Consider the following 25,328-nt stretch of genomic DNA (forward strand, 5'->3'; position numbering starts at 1 on the left):
TTTTTTTAAAGATTTTATTTATTTATTTGAGACAGAGAGAATGAGAGAGACAGAGAGCACATGAGAGGGGGGAGGGTCAGAGGGAGAAGCAGGCTCCCTGCTGAGCAGGGAGCCCGATGCGGGACTCGATCCCGGGACTCCAGGATCATGACCTGAGCCGAAGGCAGTCGCTTAACCAACTGAGCCACCCAGGCGCCCCTAGACTGTGCAACTCTTGATCTTGGGGTCCTGAGTTCAAGTCCCATGATGGGCATAGAGATTACTTTAAAATTTTTTAAATAAAAAATAAAAATATATAAAACTATAAGATCTACAGAAGAAAACAGAGGAGAAAATCTTTATGACCTTGGCTGATTTCCTGGACGGGAAACAAAAGTTACTAATCATTAGGGGTGCCTGGGTGGCTCAGTCGTTAAGTGTCTGCCTTCGGTTCAGGTCAGGATCCTAGGGTTCTGGGATCAAGTCTGGCATTGGGCTCCCTGCTCCGCGGGAAGCTTGCTTCTCCCTCTCCCACTCCCCCTGCTTGTGTTCCCTCTCTCGCTGTGTCTCTGTCAAATAAATAAATAAAATCTTTAAAAAAATAAGTCAGTAAATATCTTTGAAGGGGCATGTGCACCCCAGTGTTTAAGCAGCAATGTCTACAACAGCCAAATATGGAAAGAGCCCAGATGCCCATCAACAGATGAATGGATAAAGAAGATGTGGTGTGTGTACACATGTGTACACACACACACACACACACAGTGGAATATTACTCAGCCATCAAAAAGAATGAAATCTTGCCATTTACAACAACATAGATAGAACTAGAGGGTATTATGCTAAGCAAAGTAAGTCAATCAGAGAAAGACACATACCATATGATTTCACCCATATGTGGGATTTAAGAAACAAAACAGATGAACATAGGGGAAGGGAAGGAAAAATAAGATAAAAACAGAGAGGCAAACCATAAGAGATGCTGAACTCTAGAAAACAAACAGTGGGCTGCTGGAGGGGAGGTAGGTGGGGGTGAAGGGATAATTGGGAGAGGGGCATTAAAGAGGGCACATGATATAAGGAGCACTGGGTGTTATATGCAACTGATGAATCACTAAACTCTACCTCTGAAACTAAAATGTGTTGAGTACCTATTAATAGAAATTATTACATTCAGCAATAAAGAAGATATAAAAATGTGAAAAAAAGATACTATTTAAAAAAAAGGCAAACCACAGTCTGAAAAAGTATTTATAAATCTAAGAAAAAACATATCCAGAATATATTTTTTAAAAACCTACAGGGCATCTGGATGGCTCAGTCAATTAAGCATCCAACTTTTGCTTTTGGCTCAGGTCATGATCTCAGCATCATTGAAATTGAGCCCTGCATCAGGTTCCACGCTGAGTGTAGAGCCTGCTTAAGATTCTCTCCCTCTCCCCCAACTCCACTCATGCACTCTCAATCAAAAAAAAAAAAAAAAAAAGGAAAGAAAAGCCTGTTGGGTTCATTAAAAAAAAAAAAAAAATTTACAACTCAGTAATAATTTTGACAACCAAATTTTAAAAAGAAAAAAAGGGCAAAAGACTTTACAAGAACCTCCAGAAGATAGGATATACAAATGACCAATAAGTACATGGAAAGATGCTCAACATGGAAAATTCTAGATAAAAACATAATGAGATACCACTCCATACCCACTAAAATGACTTAATCAAAGATAGGTGATACCATCTGTTGGCCAAGATGTGGAGCAACTCGAATTCTCATGCATTGCTATCGGAAATTTAAAATACACAACTACTTTGCAAAAAGATTTGGCAGTTTCTTATAAAGTTAATCTTCCACTTACCCTCTGACAGAGCGAATACTGTGTTATTCTAGAAAAATGAAGGCATATGTCCATAGAAAACTTGTACGAGAATTTCTTAGTAGCCTGCTCCTCATAGTCCCCAAATTAAAACAACCCAAATGTCCATCAACAGATCAATGAATAAATGGAATACTACTTAGCAATAATAAGAAACAACTGATATATGCAATAGCATCGATGCATCATGCTGAAAGAAGTCAGATATAAAGAGAGAGTACAGTTGACCCAAGAACATGCTTGGGGGCACTGACACCCCCCACCCCGGTCAAAAATCTACATGTAACCTTTGATTCCCCCAGACCTTAACTACTAATAGTCTACTGTTGACCAGAAGCCTTTCTGATAACATAAACAGTCCATTAACACATACTTTGTGTTATATGCATTATATACTGTATTACAATAGAGTAAGCCAGAGGGGAAAAAAATGTTAAAAAAATTTTTTTAAGAAAGAAAAAATACACTTAAAGTACTACATTTATCAAAAAATTCCATGTATAAATGGACCTGTGCAGTTGAAACCTTGTTTTCAAGGGTCAACTGTATACTGAATGATTCCATTTATGTGAAGTTCCATTATGTGAGTTTTATGCAAACTAATCTACTATGGAAAACTCTACTATAGACTTAAAGATCACAATCTAAAACTGGAGCTTGTTGTAAAGATTGAGATAATACCTGTAAAACAACTCCCTAATCTGTAAAGCAGTATACAAATGTAGACATTATTAATTCATATCAACAATTCTGGTACAGCACGTTAATGTCCTCCCAAGGGAGAAGACTGCACTGTCCTAGGATGCACAGTCCCAAACATCACAAATTAGACTTGTACAGCTTTGAACACATCTTCTAAAAAGAAATCAACTGCCAACTTCAAGATATTCTAAAACATGGGGCCTCTTGCTGGCTCTGTTGGAAAAGCATGCAACTCTTTTGATCTCGGGGTCATGAGTTCGAGCCCCATGTTGGGTGTAGAGATTACTAAAAAATAATAAACTTAAAATGTACATATATCCACCCTAAAACAAAGATTAATTCTAGAGTGGAAAAAAAAGGGGTGACACCCAACTGAAAACTAGGTAGCATTCTTAAATTGAAGTGATCAAACAATAATACTGATAATTCATCAACTTAAGGAAAATTAAGGTAATCGAAATATAGAAAATGCATCAGAAATAAAAATGTGCCAAAGACCAGCAATGGACTTAAATACCTTTATTTTCATTACAAAAAATTTATCACTCAAAATAAAGTACAATTGTCCTAATTAATTTCTGAATGAAATTTTATGTCAAATAAGTACCCTGCTCTATCACACACTAATTTGAACTTTAACAGCCTTCGAATTAAAAAAACAGCCTAATAAAAATGCCATTATCTGGGGCACCTTACCCTACTTAAAAAAAAATCTTAAAAAAAAAAAAAAAGTCAATGGGGTGCCTGGGTGGCTCAGTTGGTTGAGAATCTGTCTGTGGCCCAGGTAGTGATCCTGGGGTCCTGGATCAAGCCCCACATGGGGCTCCCTGCTCAGTGGGGAGCCTGCTTCTCCCTCCCCCCTACTCCCCCGCCCCCGCTCATGCTATTTCAAATGGATAAATAAAATCTTAAAAAAAAAAAAAAAAGCCATTATCTGATTAAACATAAACACAACAAGTTACTATTTCATATTCCTGGGGAAAGCAGTCCCTATCATAAATTACTAACCAACCACTCCAAATGGCTAAATCTGTGAATTTTATGTTTTTGGTTTTAACTAACCCTATTGCCAATATACATGTTCATTGGTAAAGTGAATCATCATAGACCATTCTCTGCTCATCCTTAACTCTCAATGCACATCATCAGGAGCCTCAGAAACAATACTGAATCCCTTCTGTCCCTGACTTCTTTGGCTTCATACCATGTCTCAAATGTTTTATTTCTCTCCAGTTTAGATTTGTCAATCTAGTTTCAAAGGTTTTTTTTTTTTACCCTCCAACATCTCAGGATGCTGGTAAACTGCCTGGTAACTGCCCATAGCTCCATGATAGAGCATATAGAGTGAACATACTTCCCAAGTTTTGGTCTTGGTTTATACCTATTGCCTAAGCATAATTAGGAAAGTTAAATAGTTACTCAAACCACAAAAATAGTAAACAGTCAAATATACTCAAAGGCAGGCAGCTTGGCTGGCTAGTTAGCTGAATGAATGTTTGGACAAAAACTATCCCAATGCCAACTCAGGTCCTTGGAACATTCTTCCTGAACAAATGCAGGCTTTTATTACTTATATTTAAATATATTGATTATCAAATTAAGCTAAGTATTACTCAGGAAAGACTATTAAGGAATCTACTCTTAATCACTGGATTAAAAATAATACATTAATTAGCATTTTTATTGTAGTAAACAGTTCCTTAAATGTTAAGGATACTTAAAAACAGTACATTCTCTTAAGTGATTAATAGTTGGTCATATCCTATTTTTAAATCATCAATGCCTTAGCTTAGTCCTTTTGGAAATTTTGTTTTAAGTTGGAGAAAAATAAGGTTTTACTGTATCACAGTTGATTTCCAAGAGATAGAATGCTCACCTGTATTTAACATAATCCACAAAGCAGTTGAGTATGACTATTATATATTAGGTTAGGTTAATTCAACATTGTCTTGAACTTCAGTATTTCTCAGTATTAATTACTGAGTTTAAGCCTAAAGAAAAGAATTTGATGGTCAAATGAAATTATGACTGGCAACAACCCACATATTCTTCAAATGGTGATTAAACGGGGTAAATCCATACAACAGAATATATAAAACAAAGCAATGAACTGCTAATATAACAACATGGAAGGATCTCAAATGCATTATGCTAAGTGAAAGAAGCCAGACCCAAAAGGCCACCTATTGCATGAGTCCCACTTATCTGAACTTCTGGAAAAGGCAAAATTATAGGGAAAGAAAACAGATCAGTAGTGGCCTGGGGGTGGAAGAAGAGGCTGACGACCAACGGACAATAATGTTCCATATCTTGATCACAGCATTGGTTAAACTGTTTGCATTTGTCAAAACAACTAAAATTAGACACCAGTGAGTTTTACCATATATAATTTTTTAAATTAATTTGTTGACAAAATACTATTTTTTAAAGTAGTTTAGAGATGGAAAAAATAGGCCAGCAACAACAAATTGTTACTTCCCACCCTTAAAAAAAGAAGAGAGAATATGGCACATGGAAATAAAAGGCCATTCTAACTCAATTGCCTTGGCTTAAGTTTATTGTTAAGAATCTATGACAGGGACAACTGGGTGGCTTGGTCAGTTAAGCGGCTGCCTTCAGCCCGGGTCATGATCCTAGGGTCCTGGGATCGAGTCCCACATCGGGCTCCTTGCTCAGCAGGGAGTCTGCTTCTCCCTCTCTCTCCCTCTGCTTGTGCTCTGTCAAATAAATAAAATCTTAAAAAACAAAAAAACTCTATGACAGCACTTCTTTCTGTTTCTGCAATATTCTCTCTCTGAATATGATCCTCATCTCTTGTTTAACTCCAATCTTTCAAATCTCTTCGTCAAATGCCTGTGCTTACTCTGTCTGGGCTTTCTAACCTTGCTCTGTCTACTGAACCATCTCACGTTCTTAATCCACCTTTGCCTTAGTATGTACTCCCTGGTACCAATCCTTTTCTTCACTCTTGGATCTCATATGAGTACGGCAGTCCCCCCTCTTATCCCCAGTTTCACATTCTGCAGTTTGTCACAACTGTGGTCCAGATGATGATCCTCCAACGTAGTGTCAGGAGGTCAACAGTAGCCTAATGCTCCATCACAATCCTCCATCATTCACCTCACTTCATCTCATCACGAAAGCACTTTATCATCTCATATCATCACAAGAGGGGGAATAGAGTATAATAAGGTAGCTGTGGGGGGGATGACAGCCACATAATTTTTCCTACAGTATGTTATTAAAATTGTTCTATTTTACCATTAGTTATTACTAGTATCTCTTACTATGCTTAACTCATAAACTAAATTTTATCATAGGTACATATGTATAGGAAAAAGACATACATAGGGTTTGGTACCATCCACAGTTTCAGGTGTCCACTGGGGGTCCTGGAATGTATCCCCTGCAGATAAGGGGGAGGACTACTGTACTTACATTAATTCCCTTAATTCCTGATTCTATCCCAACTTTGTTCTCACTAGTCCCCCAGCTCAACTTGATCATGTCCTCTTCTCAGCCTTGAAGTGGGGTCTTACCTACCATGAGTTAAAACCACAAAGGTTATTAATTGTATTTCTCCTAAAGTGCTTCAGAAGTGGCAAACTCTAGGGGCGCCTGGGTGGCTTAGTCGTTAGGCGTCTGCCTTCGGCTCAGGTCATGATCCCAGGGTCCTGGGATTGAGCCCCGCATCGGGCTCCCTGCTCTGCGGGAAGCCTGCTTCTCCCTCTCCCACTCCCCCTGTTTGTGTTCCCTTTCTTGCTGTGTCTCTGTCAAATAAATAAATAAATAAATAAAATCTTAAAAAAAAAAAAGAAGAAGTGGCAAACTCTAAAACATCCCTTGGAACCCTACCAGTGCTTCTTCAATCAAATAAATAAGATGTCCTTATCTTTGTCTAACCAAATTCTTGCTCTTATCTTTAAATCCCATTTCCAATTTGGTTTTATACAAAGACAAAGAGGTCAAATTCTTCACAAAAATCATGCATCTACTTTAAGACTAGTATTAAAATTACACTCTTCCTTCTTCAGAGTACGTACCTGTGATTCCTGCAACACTGTTAATCTAAACTTAATGTTATATCTTATGTACTTTCAAACCTCTCCAGTTTTTCTACATCTCTGAACAAATAAAGTAACCAAAACAGGATACCAATGAATAAAAAACAATTTATAAATAAATACAACCCAATACTAACATGGCCAAAAAAGAAAACTCTGAAAAAACGAGATCAGTCAACTATGCTATGGTCCCCATACTAGGACAGAGGACAAGAATAGAAAAAAATTACAGTCTCAGAAATTCCGAAAGTTAATTATCCAGCAGTGGAATTTGTTGTTTCCTCACAAAACACTCCGATTTTCACAGCCACCAAGCCTTTACGACCTTCCCATCCCCAGGCAAGAAAAAGCATCCCCTGCCCTCTGCCCCAAAAAACTCTTGTTACTATGAATTCACTGAAGTTCTTTCTCCCAGAAGAGGCAGGTGGCCCTCCTGGGGTCTTCTTAGCTACCACCTCAGTTCTGTTAGAACCCAATGCTGCTAACTAATTATACAACTGTTGAAACCACTTCCTATAATCTTTTATTTCCTTTAAAACCAGATTCATTTTTCTGAGCTTAAGAAGAGGAAAAAGGGTTGAGAAAAGATGAAGGGAGAAAGCAAAGAACGAGAACTCTTTTTTTTTTCTAAGTGAATTTAGCTGATAGGATTTGTTTTCCCATAATGTGAAAATATACCTTTCTTTAAGATAATTAAGAGGCATGCGTGAATAAAAGGCAAGAAAAGAAAACTTTAACAACAACGATTATAAAACAACAGAAATACAGAAAATAAAGCTAATAAAAAGAGAAAAGATAAAAGACAGTAATAAAAAAAAAATGGAGACTACAAGATGCAAAAACAGAGTTGTAATCAAGGAAAAGAAAATAGAAATCTGTCCCAAAACAGGCAGTAGAGTTATGGATGCAAAATGTAATTTCATTTTGTGTTTCTTTTTAAAGAAAGCAATAATATGGCTATTTGAAATTAGTTTCGGGGAACATAAGACTGATTTCAGCCCATTAATGTACATGGGAGAGATTCAAATATTAAGGGATTTTATGACAAAGACTTCTAGAAAATGAAGGATTGAGTCAGGAATAAATAGCCATATAAAAACATTGGTAATTTGGGGCGCCTGGGTGGCTCAGTCGGTTAAGCGTCTGCCTTCAGCTCAGGTCATGATCTCAGGGTCCTGGGATTAAGCCCCAGGGCTCCCTGCTCGGCGGGAAGCCTGCTTCTCCCTCTCCCACTCCCCCTGCTTGTGTTCCTGCTCTCGCTGTCTCTCTCTCTCTGTCAAATAAATAAATAAAATCTTTAAAAAAAACAAAAAACATCAGTAATTCAACACTCTTCCAAGTTTAGGCTGGCCTTCATACCTCTCTGGTGATACACTGAACAGGAAGCTATTCAAATAAAAATACAGGGAAGAAGATACTGGATGTGCTACTTCTACTTCTATCTCTTGGACCCATGTCAGTCATGGCAGCAGCTAGTAAAATCCTAAGGGGTTAAAGTCCACCCCATACCCAAGACCAAAAACTACTCCCACCCCACCTTGGCTCAATGGTTTTCTCCCACTGTGGTGAGGGTGGTTTTGGAAAAGCTCCTCAAATGCCAGGAAACACTGTAATACAAAAAGAAAAAACAATTCATAAGTACCAAAACTTAACTAACATTTTGGCCTCCCTCTCAAGGAAGATTGGTATAGCGGAAAAAGCATTATAGTCTAGGAACCAAGGAACCAAGAAACCAAGTGTATTCTGCTTGTACAGCATTCATTCTAAGATGTTTGCTATATTCCAGGTGACTTGGTAGGGGAGGACATCAAACACTCCCTTTCTACTAAGGGTGAGTAAACAAGTAGAACCTAAGCCAGAAGCTGCTGATGGTCATCTCTGCCATTAACTGGGCTGAAAAAACAAGCCATCAGAGAAGCTAGTAGAACTAAGGGACTTTAGTAGACTAAAGAGACATTCCTGGTGACACAATTTAAGAACCAGGCTTCAGTTCTTTCTGTAGATATTTTCTCCCTTAAGTTGGTCTGTAATGGGTTTCTGTGACTGCAACTAAGTCTGGCCAATACACTTGGGTTCTAATTCCACCCTGAATCTGGACAAGTCATTCCTCATTTAGCCTTAGTTTCCTTTTCTATCAAATGGATCTGAGGTTTTTCAAAGTGTTTTTTAGGTAATGGGATTTTTAAATAAAAATCGTATTTTGATATCAAAAATTAAAATGGCTTTATTCACATAAATGTATTTTATTAAGATCCAGTTTACATTTACTTCTGACCAAGATAAATAAGAACAATGGATATTTAAATCTCACCTGAAGACTGGAAATAAAAATGTCTCTCTTAGTATAATGCACTTTAATAAGATTAAATGTATGGTATTTACTATTATGACCAAAATTAATGATAACAATGATGTGCTTTGATTAAAACAAAACTTTAAAACTGGAGACTAATGGTAAAAGTTGAAATCTGTTATTAACCTCTCAGGATTCTATTTATTTCTGTATTTTGTTTTGGTTGCACATTAGTTAAGACAATCCTGATTCAAAAAGAATAGTTGCAAGAGTAACATATGTTTTCTACATATGCCTTATTCCATGATACTATTTAATTAAAGGTGGAGAAAAGTTTTGGGTTCTGCACAAAAGAAAACCTGACAGCACAAGTTTTTTTTTAAATAGATCTCCAATTGGTTAAAACTTAGTACATAACATAGTAAAACATTCAGGTATGTTGGTTTATTTTTTTAATGATTTAAACCTCATGTAAAAATTAAAATTTTTTTTTTAAAGATTTTATTTATTTATTTGACAGAGAAATACACAGCGAGAGAGGGAACACAAGCAGGGGGAGTGGGACAGGGAGAGCAGGCTTCCCGCCGAGCAGGAAGCCTGACGCAGGGCTCGATCCCAGGACCCTGGGATCATGACCTTAGCCAAAGGCAGATGCTCAACAACTGAGCCACCCAGGCACCCCGTAAAAATTAAATCTGAACCAAATGTTTATAGTATTCAATTAATGCTCTCAAAGAACTCACAAAGATAATCTCTGAATTCTTTGAAGAACATTTTCAGTCAGATAGATATATATATATATACTCACTGCCCGTCAGAAATTGTAATGAAGCAAATATAAAAAGTTATATAATTTCTTTTTTTATAACAAACCTGCTTTAAAGAAAAGAAACACAACCTTGGAGAATTATGAACACAAACAATAAATTGGGTCAAATAAGAAGACTATAATAATAATCTATTCAGTCTTACTGAGAACCAACTTGATGGGGCAGATCATAGAAGGTGTTATAAAATAACCATTACTTAAGAGTGCCTTCTTTACAATGGAAATGAATAACTCTTCATCTCTAACCTCAAGAAGTTATCCATCTAGCAGAGGACACAATACATTCATTCATTCAACAAGAGAGTCTCCTCAGTGACACCAGCCACTGTAGATAAAAAGTGAACTCTCTCTCTCTCTCTCTCTATATATATGATATATAGATATAGATATATATATGATCCCTACCCTCATAAGTTTAGACCTTAACCTAAGGACAGTAGATAATCAATAAAGATTTTAAACAAGGAGAATGTGTAACTAGGTTAACATTTTTGAAAGACAGCACTGGCTACTATATGAAATTTATTATAATTTGGAGGTAGCAACCCAAGGACAGACTGATTAGGAACTATCGCAATGATGACAAAGTAACAGGAAATCAAGAGGGAACAACAAACTCAGCTGAAGTATGTGGAAACAAAAACTTCAGAGAAGTAATGCTGTAGCTCAACCTTAATAGACCCATAGAGTAGGCCAGACAAGTAGAGAAAGGGAGTTTGTGCAGAAGAGAAAATCGTATGAAAGGCATATTTGGGAAACTTCAAGTAGATCCTCACAGTGAGTCTTGAATGTGAATCATAGCTAGAAAGGTAGATCAAGGAAAAGCATAGAGGGTATTTGATAACACAAGGCAACATCTCCAAGACATTGGGGAGTACTTTTAAGCAGGGTGTTAACATAACCAGGTTTACATTTTAGAAAGATTCTTCCAGGGATGGTGAGCTTAAAAAGACTGTTTTGGCTGGTTAAAAAGTCTAACCAGCCAAAGAGCAAAATGTTTGCCAACAGATACACTATCTCCAAGTCCTAATGTAATAATTCATCATGACAACCAAATTATGGTCCAAGAAAGTACTCTGAGCTTTAGAAACCAAGTAACTAGTACCAAGTACAGGCCACACTGCAGTTGATATGGCTATTAAAACCAAAAAGAAGGGAAGTCTCTGTAGATAAAATACTGAAAGTGTAAGTGGCAGGAGATAAATGGAATGAAAAGGAAAAAACAGTAACTAATAGGTAAATAATAGAGAATTTTATTTCAGAAGAAGAATTATTTGCACTTGTGTCAAGATCTACCAAATCTACCTCTTATATGCAATAAATAATAAACTGTGGTTCCTGACAAGCAGTTCAAAAACCAAATTTAACTTAATATACAGTACTTAAGAAAATAACCAAACAAAAACTAGATTAGAAGCAGCAAACTATTACAGAGGACCAGCTCTACACTAGCTAACTTTCCAATGCTTAAAAAGAAAGCTCTCTCTGCCTGGTTGGTCCTTGAAGATTACCTACTAAAACGGGGATAAGGTGGAGTGAGGTGAAGGAGGATCAGGAAGGTTCATGACCAATGAACTAGACAAGTTCTGGAGTGCTCTCATCCCAATTCTCTTTCTCTCTGTATAACAGGTATTACTCAGATACAAACAACACATATAATGAAGAATCCAATTATTTTATCTTAAGACAATGAATCCTACCTTTCCCGGGTCATCCTTTGATCGAGGCACTTTAAGGAAACACTTGTTCAGTGACAGATTATGTCGTATGGAATTCTGAAATTAAAGAAGAAAAGCCACAGGGTCATTGGAATACAAAAAACAAAACTCACCTTTAAAAACAGAATCAGAAGCCTAAATATCTATGCACTAGAATACAATTCCAAGTGGAATAAGCTTTATTAAATGAACTTCAAATTTAAACCTTTCTGATTTTCAAATTATGAATGCTGCAAAGAAAAGTAGCTAAACTTTACAAAATATTGATAGTTGACTTCTAGTAGACTTTACAAAACTCCAAATAATGAAATATATATCCTATTTTAAATGTTTATTAAGACCTTTTAGGAAGATCTAATCATAGGAAGATGTCTATAATTAATGTTAAATATTAAATACCAAATATAAAATTGTATACACATTATAACTTTAATTGTGGTATTTATTCATTCTTTTTTTTAAGTAGGCTCCACGCCCAAGGTGGGGCTTGAACCACGACCCTGAGATCAAGAGTTGATGCTCTACCAACCGAGCCAACCAGGCGCCTGCCTCTCAATCATTCATTCTTAGAATAAGCCAGAATGCAAAATGCTAAGTTATTCTACTGAATTATAGGTGATGATAACTTTTCTTTTTTTCTCTTTCCTGCAATGTTTAAATGATCTACAAGGCACATGTATTATCATTTTCTAATGAGATAAAAAAATGTTTAAGCAAAAAAAATTTCACTGCTCCATTACAAGAATATAAAGAAGCCAATTAGGTTCTTACTTCAATCTGTAAGAAGACACTGGCTACAGAGGACTAGGAAGAACATCTAGGTTCATCAATACAGCAAGAAAGAACAACCATCTTGAATGGCAAGAAAATGCACCTGGAGACCTGAAGAATCTGTGAAACAGGCAATCTTTTCATGAATAAGTAGGACTGTGCCATAATTTTTACAGAAAATACCCAAAAGCCATTTCGTTTTAATGAAATGCTCCAAAATCCATCCCATAATTTTTATGCCAAAATGGCCAGGTATGGAAATGGGCTCCAACAGCATTTAGCCACCACTTAGAATTTTAGGAGAGCATTTTGGGCATATCTTATTTTTAACATAAAATTCAGAACTCTAACAACAATGCCTATATGAAAACTTCCCTCTCATAGAGGAATACTGGGATTACAAAGTTTTTAAAAATGATCACAGAATATAGGGGTGTCTGGGGGGCTCAGTCATTAAGCATCTGCCTTCGGCTCAGGTCATGCTCCCTGCTCCGCAGGAAGCCTGCGTCTCCCTCTCCCACTCCCCCTGCTTGTGTTCCCCCTCTGTCAAATAAATAAAATCTTTAAAAAATAAAAATGACCACAGAATATAAATTCAAGCCTATTTTATTATCAAACATCAATTTCAAATTTAAGAATGGGAGTTCCACCTCTGCTTGGGATATAAACAGCTACAATGAGTAATGATCCCTCCCGAACAATGAGAAAACAATGGGTAAACCAAAACAAAACAAACCTATTTCTGAGCCACATCAGAGAGTTGAAGCTGCAAGGCAGCCCAACAAATTAAATTCTTAAGAAGGACAAGCCCATACAAGGAGAAAGCAGACAAACTATCTCACCTTTTTGGCAGAGTATGGGAGAATGAAGTGGCCACCATCCAAGCATCCAAAAAACTAGCTAAAATTTGTAAGGTCAAGCATAGCCTGGTGTGTCAGTTTAGAATAGCAAGGGCCCCAAACATAAGCGAAGTTCCACTCACTCTCCAAGCTCTTCTCCATGGACCTTTACTATATACTCACAAAAAAGAATGGGGATGGGAAAGGAAAACAAAGTCTCCTTTGTAGCATAAGCAGAAAGGAGGTAATAGACAGCTGTAGTGGGAAACAAAGTCGTACCACCTTCAATAGATCTCACAAAGCCAACTTTAACTGTGAGGTAGGAGCAGCAAAACTTCTCACCCACAGGACTCTGGCAAAGATAGATTCTGAGGGAAGAATGGAAACGAAAACCCTTTTCAAGACACAAGCAAAGATCCACTGCTGGCTGGTAGAGAAAGAGTACCTCTTTTACCTCTGGGACAACTGTTAGAAACTACCTTGGACCCAGGACCCTACATCAAAAGCAACTACAGGTACAGGCTAGTATGGCTGAAGGAAAGAAACACTGAAAAGGCCCAACCCCAAGTACAAGGGCCGGAGTAAGAATGAGGCTGAATCAAGAAAACAGAGGGACACCTGGCTGGCTCAGTGGGTAGAGCATGTGACTCTTTATCTTAGAGTAGTATAGTTCAAGCCCCACGTTGTGCATAGATAAAATGAAAAATAAAATAAAGAAAGAAAAAGATAAAAATAAAAATAAAATGAAGAAAGAAAGAAAACAGAGAGAACCAACAGCCCCTACCCCAAACCTAGCAGTGAGTAACAAGCATTAACAGCCTATTGATAGAGGAGGGGCAGGAACATGGAGAGATCCCCATCTGCAGCAAGGTAGGCAGAGACAACTAAAATCTAAAGAGAAAACAGGAAAACAGAAAATTCTACAGTACCCAAGCCCCTCATTTCCAAGCACAGGTAATAAGAGCCTACCACTGGAGGAATGTAAAGTCTGTGGTATACTGAAGGTAAAGATACTAACAACAAAACCCAAATTCAACTCAATTATTGACAAACTGATTCAACTCCCTAAACAAATGGCCTGGGAAAAAAGATGTTTGTCCATCTACAGGTATAAATACTATTTATCTTCGAGTGCCTGGGTGGCTCAGCTGGTTAAGCACTGACTCTTGATTTTGGCTCAGGTCATGATCTCAGTGTCCTGAGATCCACGCTGGTCGTGGAACCTGCCTAAGATTCTCTCTCTCCCTTCTCCCTCTGCCTCACCCCCACCCCCAACCATGCTCACTTGCTTGATACCATTTATCTCAATCTCTACCGTTCTTCTACACATATATCTGGCACTCAGTCAAAAATTGCAAGACACATTAGAAATGCAAAAAAAACACAAAAAACCCACTGTCAAGAGATAAAAATCATAAACACCCAAATGAAAGGTGTTAGAACTATGAGACCAGAACTTTAAAGTAACTATGACTAATATGTTCAAGGACCAAGGAGAAATAGCGGTAACTTGCATAGAGAGATGGGGAACTTCAACAGAAATGTGGAAACTCTAAGAGCCAAATGTAAATGATAGAATTTAAAAACATGATCAAAGATAAAGAACTCCCTAGATGGGTTCATCAGTAGCCTGGACACAACCAGAGAAAGGCTCAGATATTTTGAGGACAGATTAACAGAAATTATCCAAATTGACACACATGCGTGCACAAGTACTTTAAAAATACACACACACACACACACACACAATCATTCAAGAACCATGGAACAATATATGTGAGTCCCAGAAGGAGAAGAGAAAAAGTATGGAGAAGAAAAATGTGAAGAAGGAACAGCCAAGAATCTTCTGAAAATAATGCAAGACATTAAATCACAGATGCAAGAACTTCAGAGAACATCAAACAGAAGAAATTAAAAATTCACACACCTATATTCATTATAGGTCAAAATGGTGGAAAATCAAAATGAAGAGAATATTGTGAAGACACCAAAAGGAAAAAAATTATGTACAGAGGAATAAAGATAAAAATTATAGCAGATGTCTCAAAAACTGCAAGTTAGAAGACAACAGAATGACATCTCCAAAATACTAAAAGAAAAAAAAGTATTCTATATGCAGTGAAAACATCTCTCAAAAATGAAGGCAAAATAAAGACCTCCAGAAAAGCAAAAGCTAAAAGAATTTATTTTTTTCTAGTGCCAGTTGGCTGGTAATGTTATACAGAAGCTCTTCAGGCAGAAGTATAACAAATAGAAACTTGGATCTACAAAAAGAAATAGAGTTCAAGAAATTATAAAAATGAAGGTAAATTTTAAAAACACTTTTTCTTATTTATGACACCTTTAAAATATAATTATCTGAAGAAAATATAATAATTATGTGGTTTATAACATATGAAGGAAAATGTGTAACAATAGCACAAAGGATGGGTCAAAAGAATCAGAAATATAAAGTTTATAAAGTTCTTACACTATACATAAAATGGTATATTTGAAGGCAGACTGTGATAAACATACATGTGGTAAACCCTACAGCAGTCAGTAAAATTGAGGAAGAGGTATAACTAATAAAATAATAGCAGAGAGAAAATGGAATCATAAAAAATAGCCCAAATCTAAAAAAAGACAAGGAAAAAAAGAACTAATAAAACAAACCGGAGTTCATCTACCCACCTTAAAAGTTCAAGATGGGGAGAAAAAAAATCAAGATGGTCACATGTTTTTTCTAAATGGCCTCAGGGGAAGGACACATCTCTCCTTGGGGCTTCCTCCTCTACAAAAAGCTTAAATGTTGGAAATCATCAAGGCTCTGCCCTAAGTCCTTTTTTCATTTCCACATTTGCTGCCTATGTAATCTCATCTACAGCCATGGCTTCAACGACCATCTGTGACAATCTATCTAGACCTCCAAACTACACTGGAGTTCCTAAATATATATTTTCAACAATCTACTAGACATCTCCAGAAACACCTTAAACTCAATTATGTTTAAAATTAAACTCAATCTTTATCCCCAGTGTGATCTTCCAGTTTTCTCTTCTCAGGTTAAAGACAATTATTCATGTAACAGCTCCAATCAGAAAGCTTTAAGACATCCTTAATTCTTCTCTCTTCTTCACCATCTAAAATAAATCTGTTAGCAGATCTTAAGTCTACCTTTGACCTACCTACTTTATTCCATCTCTTCTGTCACTATCTCAGTCCAGGACATCATTCTCACCAAAAATAGTACAATAGCTTCATAACTGGTGTCGCCCTCCACCTTCCTCTCTTTGTCCCTACTCCACCATGCTCTACCCTGCAGGCAGTGATCTCCTCACAAGGTAAAAATTCAGTATTACCCCTTCACTTAAAACTTTCCAATTACGTCCTATTGCATTTAGGATAAAATCTAAATCCTTAACAGAGCCTCCAAAGACCCTTCATGATCTGACCCTACCTCCCTACCTTGCTGTCTATACTCATCCCCCCAATGTTCTTTCTCACCTCTAGGCTTTCCATGTGTTGCTCCCTCTGCAAAGGTGACTGCCCCCCCCCACGTTACTCCATCCCTTTCACCTAACTGAGTCTACTCAACTTTCAATTTATTCTTGGCTTAAGCATCAGTCCTTTAGGGAAGTCCTTTCTGACTTTTCTCGATAGGTTAGGTCTCATTGTAATAAACTTCTTTATCTCCCTGGATTTCTCATCACACTTGTAATTATTTGTTTAATGGTGTTCTTCTCATATACTGCATCCTAATACCAAAATGTATGTAGGCTCCATGAGGTGGGGACCTTGTCTATCAACTCAGAACGTAGAATATAATGCTTTTCATATGGTAATCAAAAATCTGTTGAAAAAAATACCAAAAGCATATTTAGAAAATTAAAATACCCAGAGAAAGGGGAACCTGAGTGGCACAGTAGGTTAAGCATCCGACTCTTGGTTTCAGCTCAGGTCATCATCCCAAGTGGAGCCCTGTATTGGGCTCTGTGTAGAGTTTGCTTAAAAATCTCCCTCTCCCCCTCCTCCTGAATGAGTGCATGCGTGCGAGATCTCTCTCTCTCTCTCAAATAAATCTTAAAAAAAAAAAAAAAAAGTCTTTTAAATACCTAGAGAGATACGAAAGTCAAAACATGAATACACACACACAAAATTAAGAAAAGAGATTACTTCACACCTCACATTTTGGCCAGACCCTACTTCTAATAACTCCAAGAAAAGAAGTTAGGAGAATAGAGAGGTAGACATAATTTGAATGGTCTAGGTTAACCTGGAGAAAAATGGCCCAGGTTAAATAACTGATCAAGGCATATTGCTTGGTCTTAAAAACCCCAGCCCCAAAAGTGTTTTCTCAAAAGTACAATCTACCTCGACTAGAACCAATTAAAATGAATTTTTTTTTTTTTTAAGATTTTTATTTTTATTTATTTGAGACAGAGAGAATGAGAGACAGAGAGCATGAGAGGGAGGAGGGTCAGAGGGAGAAGCAGACTCCCTGCCGAGCAGGGAGCCCGATGCGGGACTCGATCCTGGGACTCCAGGATCATGACCTGAGCCGAAGGCAGTCGCTTAACCAACTGAGCCACCCAGGCGCCCCCAATTAAAATGAATTTTAATGCCAATTTCTAGGCTCCATTCAAGATGACTAATTCAAAATCTCTGGAGTTGTGACCTAGGAATCTAAATTTTAAAAACATTCTAAGTGATTTTTATTTTAAACTTGAGTTTAAACTGGCACCTCCAATTCAAATTAACCAACACATTCCTACCTGCCTCTCTTTTTTCCCCATTGTGAGAGCCCTGGTTCCCCCACATCAATATATGTACTCATGTGTTCTATCCTACCAACAGTTTCAGAATACTCCCAACATCCCAACTTCTCTTCTCGGGGTTACTGGAGGTAGAGGCTGCCTCTAGTGAAAAACCACTAGACAAATCTATGAAGTAAAGGTCATAATTTCTTTGCAATTCTTTTCAATCTTAGTATGTATCCCATGAAAACAAGAGAATGCTCTTTTCAAGTTTCTTGGAATTTTTTCTCTGTGTGATTATGTTACCCATTTGATATGACGTACAGCTTATTTGTTTCTTCTTATATTCAGTTCTAAGGTTTCCTTTTTCCAACCTTTTTTATTTTGTGTATATATATTTTTTTGAATGTGTAGAACATTTACATGGTTTAAAACTAAATAAAAAGTATACTCGAAATCTTATTCTCTTCTACACCCCTTCCACCTCGGTTCCATCCACCCCTATAGGTAACTATGTTCACTACATTTCTAGTTTATTATTCCTAGTTTCTTTTTACAACAATAAATATATATTTTTCTTTTTCTGCCCACATAAAAAAAGTAGCATAATACAACCCCACATACACATAGCATTCTTTTGTATTTTTCTTTATACTACCCTAAATTCTAGTAAAGGTTAATTTTCTTAGTAAAGTAAATAGCACAAAAATTTAAATTCCTTTTCCTCTAGTTCAGATTACAAAATCATCCCATCATAGAAATTTAAAGAGTGTTTTTTAAACTCTTCTGGAATATTCAAAGAGTTATTTTTAGTATGTAATCTCCCCTCAATGCCCTAGCACAAAATGAAAGGGAGTTTTACCTAAAAATTAAAGTTCTATTTGAATCCTTTCAAATGACCATGGCAACATTTTCTCCTCTGGGTGACAGAAGAAATAGTGAGCAGCAGATTGTAGGAGTGTGCAAGACAAATCTAAGAACAGCAGATTGTAAAACATGAAAAAAGAGTTAGCACCTGAGCAAAGGAGATAAACCAGTTTCCATTTGTCTCCATTTGCAATGTTTAAACTATTTCTCTGTTTACAAAAATAAAATTATAAACAATCCTGACAAGTTCTAAGCACCTAAAATTGGGTGGAAGAGACTTTTTTAAAAGAATAAACATGAGATAGCCGTCCCTGGAAATATTAAGGATCTGCCTAAAGCAAGAGACTGGACCAGACAATCTCCTGGGTTCAAAGTGCAATATAATCCTCCACCTATTCCCATTTCTCCCCTTTCCCCTTCTTTCCTCATTATATCTAAACCATTATGTCTTCCAGTTGAAACTGTTATCAGTTACTTCCAAACCAGTTTCAGGCCATGAGCTGGGCTGGCCAGCAGCACGAAATTCAGCAGAATGGATTTGGCACTCTCAGGTGGACTTACATTTGAGCTGAGATTGGATAGTAAATGAGGTATATAATTGACGTTCTGTACTATTCACTACCAAATTTGGACCAAGCTCTTCTTGAGCTTGGTATTCATATATTCATGGAATCTCTGCATTCTGGCTCTATCCCAACTTCTACTGCTCTCTACACCAAGAACCCGTATAAGCAACTATTTCCTAAGAGTGTTTGTTATTTAAAAAAAACACCCCCCCTAAATCTTACTCGTCTTCAAAACAGAGCTCAATTACACTTCCTCAATAGTTTTCTATTGATTCACCCTTCCTGTACTTTCCCAGCACTCAGTCTTTTTGTCACTCACTTTAGAACCTCATCACACCTCCTATAAGCTTTTCTAAATTCTCACAGCTCTTATTAACTTCACCCTTCATTTAACACTCTTTACTAAGTCACATATATACTAGATATTATTATGGCTTACACACACTAGGTGTGCCCAATTAGCCAATCCATCATAGCACAGCACTCTGTAGTTCTCTATTACAGAGCTGTTTACATAACATCATAATTGCTTGTTTATATATATCCCCCCTTATCCAATAAAGATTATAAGCTTCCTTAGGGGCCCTGTGCTAAGTTTCTTAGTACTGCCAAAGCCAAACATACTGCTCACAAAAATATACCGTAAATAAATCCTTTTCAAATTAAAATTAGCTGAAAACAAGAGGATATAATCTCAACCAGAGACTGGAAATTTGTAGTCCATAGAATGAACTCAGCCAACAGACTTCTGTTTGGCCTGCACTGTATTTAAGAAAACTGGCATTAACATTTAAAAATTGGGAAACGGCACACAAAATCCAGATTTCTGAATTTTCGGGGCGGGGGGGATTGTAAGATATGCCCTAAAATGCTGCAAGTGCCTGCCTAAGAGCACAGCAGTTCTACACTAGATGCGATCTTCAATCAGTCATCTTTTTTGCTTTACTCATTTATGTCACCTGTCTGGTCCGTGCAAATATGTAAATTTACAATCAGTGATACAGACCCATAACCCCTGATGGGCTTTCTAAGCCACTTATTCAAATTTGGGGCATTTCTAGTCCCTAGCCACCATGTTTTTCCAATGCTAAACAGGTTTATCAAATCTGCTAGCCTTCTCTCATCCTAAATCTTGACAAAAGTACTCTACTGAATAGTAGTACCTAGTGGTAAAGCCAGAACACACAAGTTAGATGGATCACTACTACTTGGTTAGAATGATGCTTTTTTTGATTCATGCATCAAATTTTATTACGTACCTCCTCCACTGAAATACTGTTACAGTAGATTCTTATTCAAATTATACTGTTAACAATTGCTTCTCATACTGAGTCGGCCAGTTCATCTTGGCAAATTAAATTCAATAAATATTTATACAGTGTTTGCAAAATTATAGGCCCTGTGTAATGGTTAAGGCATAAGATTTGAAATCTCCAAATCTGCCAAGTCTGATACCAAATCTTATCTCCTCCATTCTCTGAGAAACTGCAAAGTTACTTCTCTAAGCCTCAGTTTTCTTACTTTTCAAATTTGGACAGTAACAGTACTTATTTCCTAAGAATGTTGTGTGACTTAAAAAGACAAAGACATAAGAAGGCAATCTGGCATATAGCACCTGACACACAGAGAACAATAAAAGCAACTATCATTTAAGTATTTGAGTACAGAAATAAAAAACTAATGAAACAAGGTATCTGAACAAAAATCTAAAAGTCTATGATACTGTTATTAATCAAGCATATGGAAACCCAAAAGAGATTAGTTCTACAGGGAGGAGAGAGGGAACATACGAGCTGAAAGAAAAATAGGGTAAGGCCAACTAGAAAAAAGGGCAGAAGAGAGAAAGTCCAAGTACAAGTAAGAGACAAACAAAAGCAAGGGAAAAAAAGAATCACATTTTTATATCCAGGGACAGCTAATAGGCTGGAATGGGGGGGGGGGGTACATGAGAAAAGACTAGAAAAAAACGCTAGGAAAGAAGGCTGCGACCAGGATTCAGGGTTTCATTCAATCCACATTTACTAGGCTTACTAAATGGAAGCACTGTGCTAGGACATGGAAAAGACGTGGATATATAAAAAATCCTTCCCAGGCGCCTGGGTGGTTCAGTCAGTTAAACGTCTGCCTTCAGCTCAGGTCATGATCCCAGAGTCCTGGGATCAAGTCCCACATCAGGCTCCCTACTCAGCGGGGAGCCTGCTTCTCTGCCCCTCCCCTGGCTCGTGCATTCTCTCTCTCTCTCTGTGCGCGCACGCTCGCTCACTCTCTTTCTCTCTCAAATAAATAAAATCTTTAAAAAAAAAAAAAAAATCCCTTGGGATGCGTGGGTGGCTCAGTCAGTTAACCATCCGCCTTCGGCTCAGGTCATGATCCCAGGGTCCTGGGACTGAGTCCCACATCGGGCTCCTTGCTCAGTAGGGAGCATGCTTCTCCCTCTGCCTGCCTCTCCCCCTGCTTGTGCTCGCTCTCTCTCTCTGACAAATAAATAAAATCTTAAAAAAAAAAATCCCTTCCCTTGACACTTGACTATCTGGCATGGTGTGTAGCACATCACCAATGCATAGTAAGTCAGTAAATAGGGGTGCCTGGGTGGCTCAGTCATTAAGCGTCTGCCTCCAGCTCAGGTCGTGATCCCAGGGTCCTGGGATCGAGCCCCGCGTTGGGCTCCCTGCTCCGCGGGAAGCCTGCTTCTCCCTCTCCCTCTCCCCCTGCTTGTGTTCCCTCTCTCGCTGTGTCTCTGTCAAATAAATAAATAAAATCTTAAAAAAAAAGTCAGTAAATATCTTTTAGTAAATCTAGACAAATAAAAAAGACAAAGCTGTTGAGATAGGAAGGCTTAAGAGAAACAAGAGTAACTACCATCTAAAGTTCTCTAAACTCCCTTCTTCCACATGCACAAACACACACCCTACATAGCATACAACTGGGTAATTCCTAATAGGAATATAAACATAACATGTGCAGACACAAAAGAAAGTTAAGTTGAATTATTTGTTGTAGAACATAAATTAGGTAGGAAAGCAATCTGACGGTTCATCAAAAAGCTTAGATGAGGAACTAGGACTTCTTAAAGATCTAGGGCTGGACAGGAATGATACAAGATGAACCTGGAACATCTTGTTGTGCCAGAAAGTTAAAAAGTACTAAAGAAACAAAATAACAGGGCCATGTCAAAAGGGCACAATGGCCAAAGCTGCAACAACCTGATTAACAAATAATGACAACACAAAGAATAAATATCCATGAGTGCATACAACACAAATAAATGACAGAGTAAGTAAATAAAAGGAAAAGACTAAGTCTTCCACACAGAAGAATCCCAATTAATAGAGAAGTAATGGAGAAAAGAAAAAATCACCACTAGAAAACAATAAAAACCTGCTACACAAATGCTAAATTAATGAGCAAAAGTTTAAGAACAGGGTACTTGCATACCCTCAAAGTAGCTCCCAAAACACTTTATAATTTACAAAGCAATAAATATTAATTTTATAATGGAGAAACCTGGAAGACATCACCTTAACCAAAGAACCAGGTTAACATTACCAGTTATAAGACATACTAACATCAAGTACTTCTTGATACGACATACAGAGAGAGGCACATTATCTCTGCATTATCCTTCCCCAAAATGCATTACCTCAGTCTAACCATGAAAAAAATCAGACATATCCAAACTATAAAACATACTATACAATACCATTCTACAAAATATTCTACAAAATACCTGACAAGTACTCTTCAAAAGTGTCAAGGTCATAAAAGACAAGAAAAGACTGAGGTACTACAGATGAGAGGAGACCAAGGAGACATGACAACTAAATGTAATGCGGGATCCTGGACTAGATCCTGACACTAGGAGAGAAACTAATCTGAATGAAGTCTGTAATTTACTTAGTAGTTAACAGTACTACTTACTCAAAAGTACTGTACTAACATTAATTTCTCAGTTTTTATCACTGTACTATGCTTATATAAGATGTTAACATAGAGGAAGTGAATGAAGAACATATGGGAACCCTTTGGACTATTCATTTAACCCTTCTATAAATCTAAAATTCTTTCAAAATAAAAGTTAAAAAAAAAAATGTTAGATGATGAAAACAATACTAGTTGTAATACTTTTTTTTTTAACCAAAGACTATCAACTTACCTGAACTGTAGGTATTATTTTCCAGTGAATGCTACATTATCTCTGTTCTTACTTTATGCTCTATCAGTCATGTAACATAATAAAGCTTTAATAAATTGGTATTCTACCAAAAATAAAGTTAATCACTTAATAAAAAACATTTAATTACCTTTTCTGACATCTTAAAAATGACTAATAAAATTTCACTTTTTAATCATAGAAGCCCCCACAAAGCTTTATCTGTAATAGAAGCTAGTGTTATTATTGTTTATAGCATAAAAATAATAATTTAAATAAAATCCTTACCTTCCAACCACTGCCAGCCTCTCTATAATATGGGAAGTTATCACAAATCCACTGGTAAATCTCACTTAGAGTCATTTTCTTTTTGGGTGAGCTATTAATTGCAAATGTAATGAGGCTGGCATAACTGTATGGAGGTTTCCCATCTTTGTGCTGTTGGACTTCTTCCTGGTCCAGTGTTGTATTTGGGTCAAGGAGCGCATTCTTCTTGGAAATTCCTGTTCCATGTGCATTTTGTGTAGCATCAGATTTTTGGATGGCTGCTCTCATGGTGAGCTGTGGTAACCAGTCCATAGATGTTAGGCTGCTCTCCAGTTCAGATGTCATCCTGAAGGTAAATAGACTCCTTAGTCAGTATCAAGGAAAGAACCCCTGCTTCTCAAAATATCCAATATTCACAAATCTAGGAGTTCCAAAGTGAGGGAAAGCCTGAGTTAAATCTGGAGGAAAAAGATTGAGTATGTTAATGACCAAAACAAATATTTAAGGGCTCAACATTTCCAATCTTTTTAAATTTTTTCCTCTCCAAAACACAACAAATTTGGTTTTAAAATGTTTAGATACAGAACAATACATACACACAAAGTGATCCCAATGCCAATGTTTCTAAAAAAGACTGTCACTTTAAATAGGGCAACAGGATCATAGTATGAAAAATAAGTCCGCAGTCCAGCTCTTTACTCACCAACACCACAGGCCCTTTAAAATCTTAAGATTGGCATTTCTTTTACACAAATTTTAGGGGAGTCATACAAACAAAAGAATATCTAAAGTAAAGAAGTCAGAGAAGTGACTGAGAAACAGGCACAGGAATTTGCAAGGAGGAAAGAAGGTAGAGCTGAGCAGGTGGGAAGTAGGAAAAGCAAGCAGGGTAGACAAGAATAGTAAGTAGACAAGCTAGCTGGGGGAGCTGACCGAAAAGAGGAATGCAAACTCAAGGACACTGATGAACAAGAGGAGGATAGGCAGCACCCAGGCAGTTAAAAAATAAAAAATAGGGGCGCCTGGGTGGGTCAGTCATTAAGCGTCTGCCTTCGGCTCAGGTCATGATCCCAGGGTCCTGGTATCGAGCCCCGCCATCAGGCTCCCTGCTCCGCGGGAAGCCTGCTTCTCCCTCTCCCACTCCCCCTGCTTGTGTTCCCTCTCTCGCTGTGTCTCTCACTGTCAAATAAATAAAATCTTTAATAAATAAATAAAAATTAAAAATCCACAAAAGTCAAGGAACAAGCTTAAGAAAACTAAAGATCTGGGAGTGTAGGACAGATGAAATTAAATCATATAAATGGACAGCAAGAAGCATTAAAAACTCAGGGCAGACTAATGCAAACATCTAGTGATCTGGATTCTGTAACATATTTCTCTCCAAGGCTCAAAAATTCAGACCATTACAACCCAGAGAAAGAAAAAATAAATAAAATCTGCCAGATTAACACATTTTCTGGAGAAGGGAAAAGCTGCTTGAAGAACTGAAGATAAAAATACAGAAACAAAGCTTGACACTTCACACTGGAATTGCTAACTTTCAGCTGAGGATACAAACCTTTCTACCACGGGATCAAAGAAACAGGAATAATAGGGTAGAGAAGAATGAAAGACTTCTAAGTGATATCAAAATAACGAGAAAAAAGAAAACAAGAAACCTGAAGTACCTCAGTGAAA

The 25,328-nt window shown here is 37.2% G+C and overlaps 1 protein-coding gene across 7 annotated transcripts in view; it reads right to left on the minus strand.

Annotated features, from left to right (window-relative positions):
- Positions 1 to 25,328, minus strand: part of FOXJ3 (forkhead box J3) — a 144,007-nt gene that overhangs the window by 77,239 nt on the left and 41,440 nt on the right. For 6 of the 7 annotated variants that reach the window (XM_081818232.1, XM_081818228.1, XM_081818229.1 and 3 more), the window contains 2 exons: positions 23,673 to 23,997; positions 11,438 to 11,512 (listed from right to left, as the gene is read on the minus strand). In XM_081818232.1, coding sequence (XP_081674358.1) covers positions 11,438 to 11,512; positions 23,673 to 23,997 — 400 coding nt within the window. Of the gene's footprint in view, positions 1 to 11,437; positions 11,513 to 23,672; positions 24,110 to 25,328 lie in introns of all 7 variants that reach the window. The other variant, XM_081818230.1, reaches the window with a different exon arrangement.

The sequence above is a fragment of the Leptonychotes weddellii genome, chromosome 4 (assembly GCF_054177405.1).
Source record: "Leptonychotes weddellii isolate Sample4059 chromosome 4, ASM5417740v2, whole genome shotgun sequence".
In the NCBI taxonomy this organism is placed as follows: domain Eukaryota; kingdom Metazoa; phylum Chordata; class Mammalia; order Carnivora; family Phocidae; genus Leptonychotes; species Leptonychotes weddellii.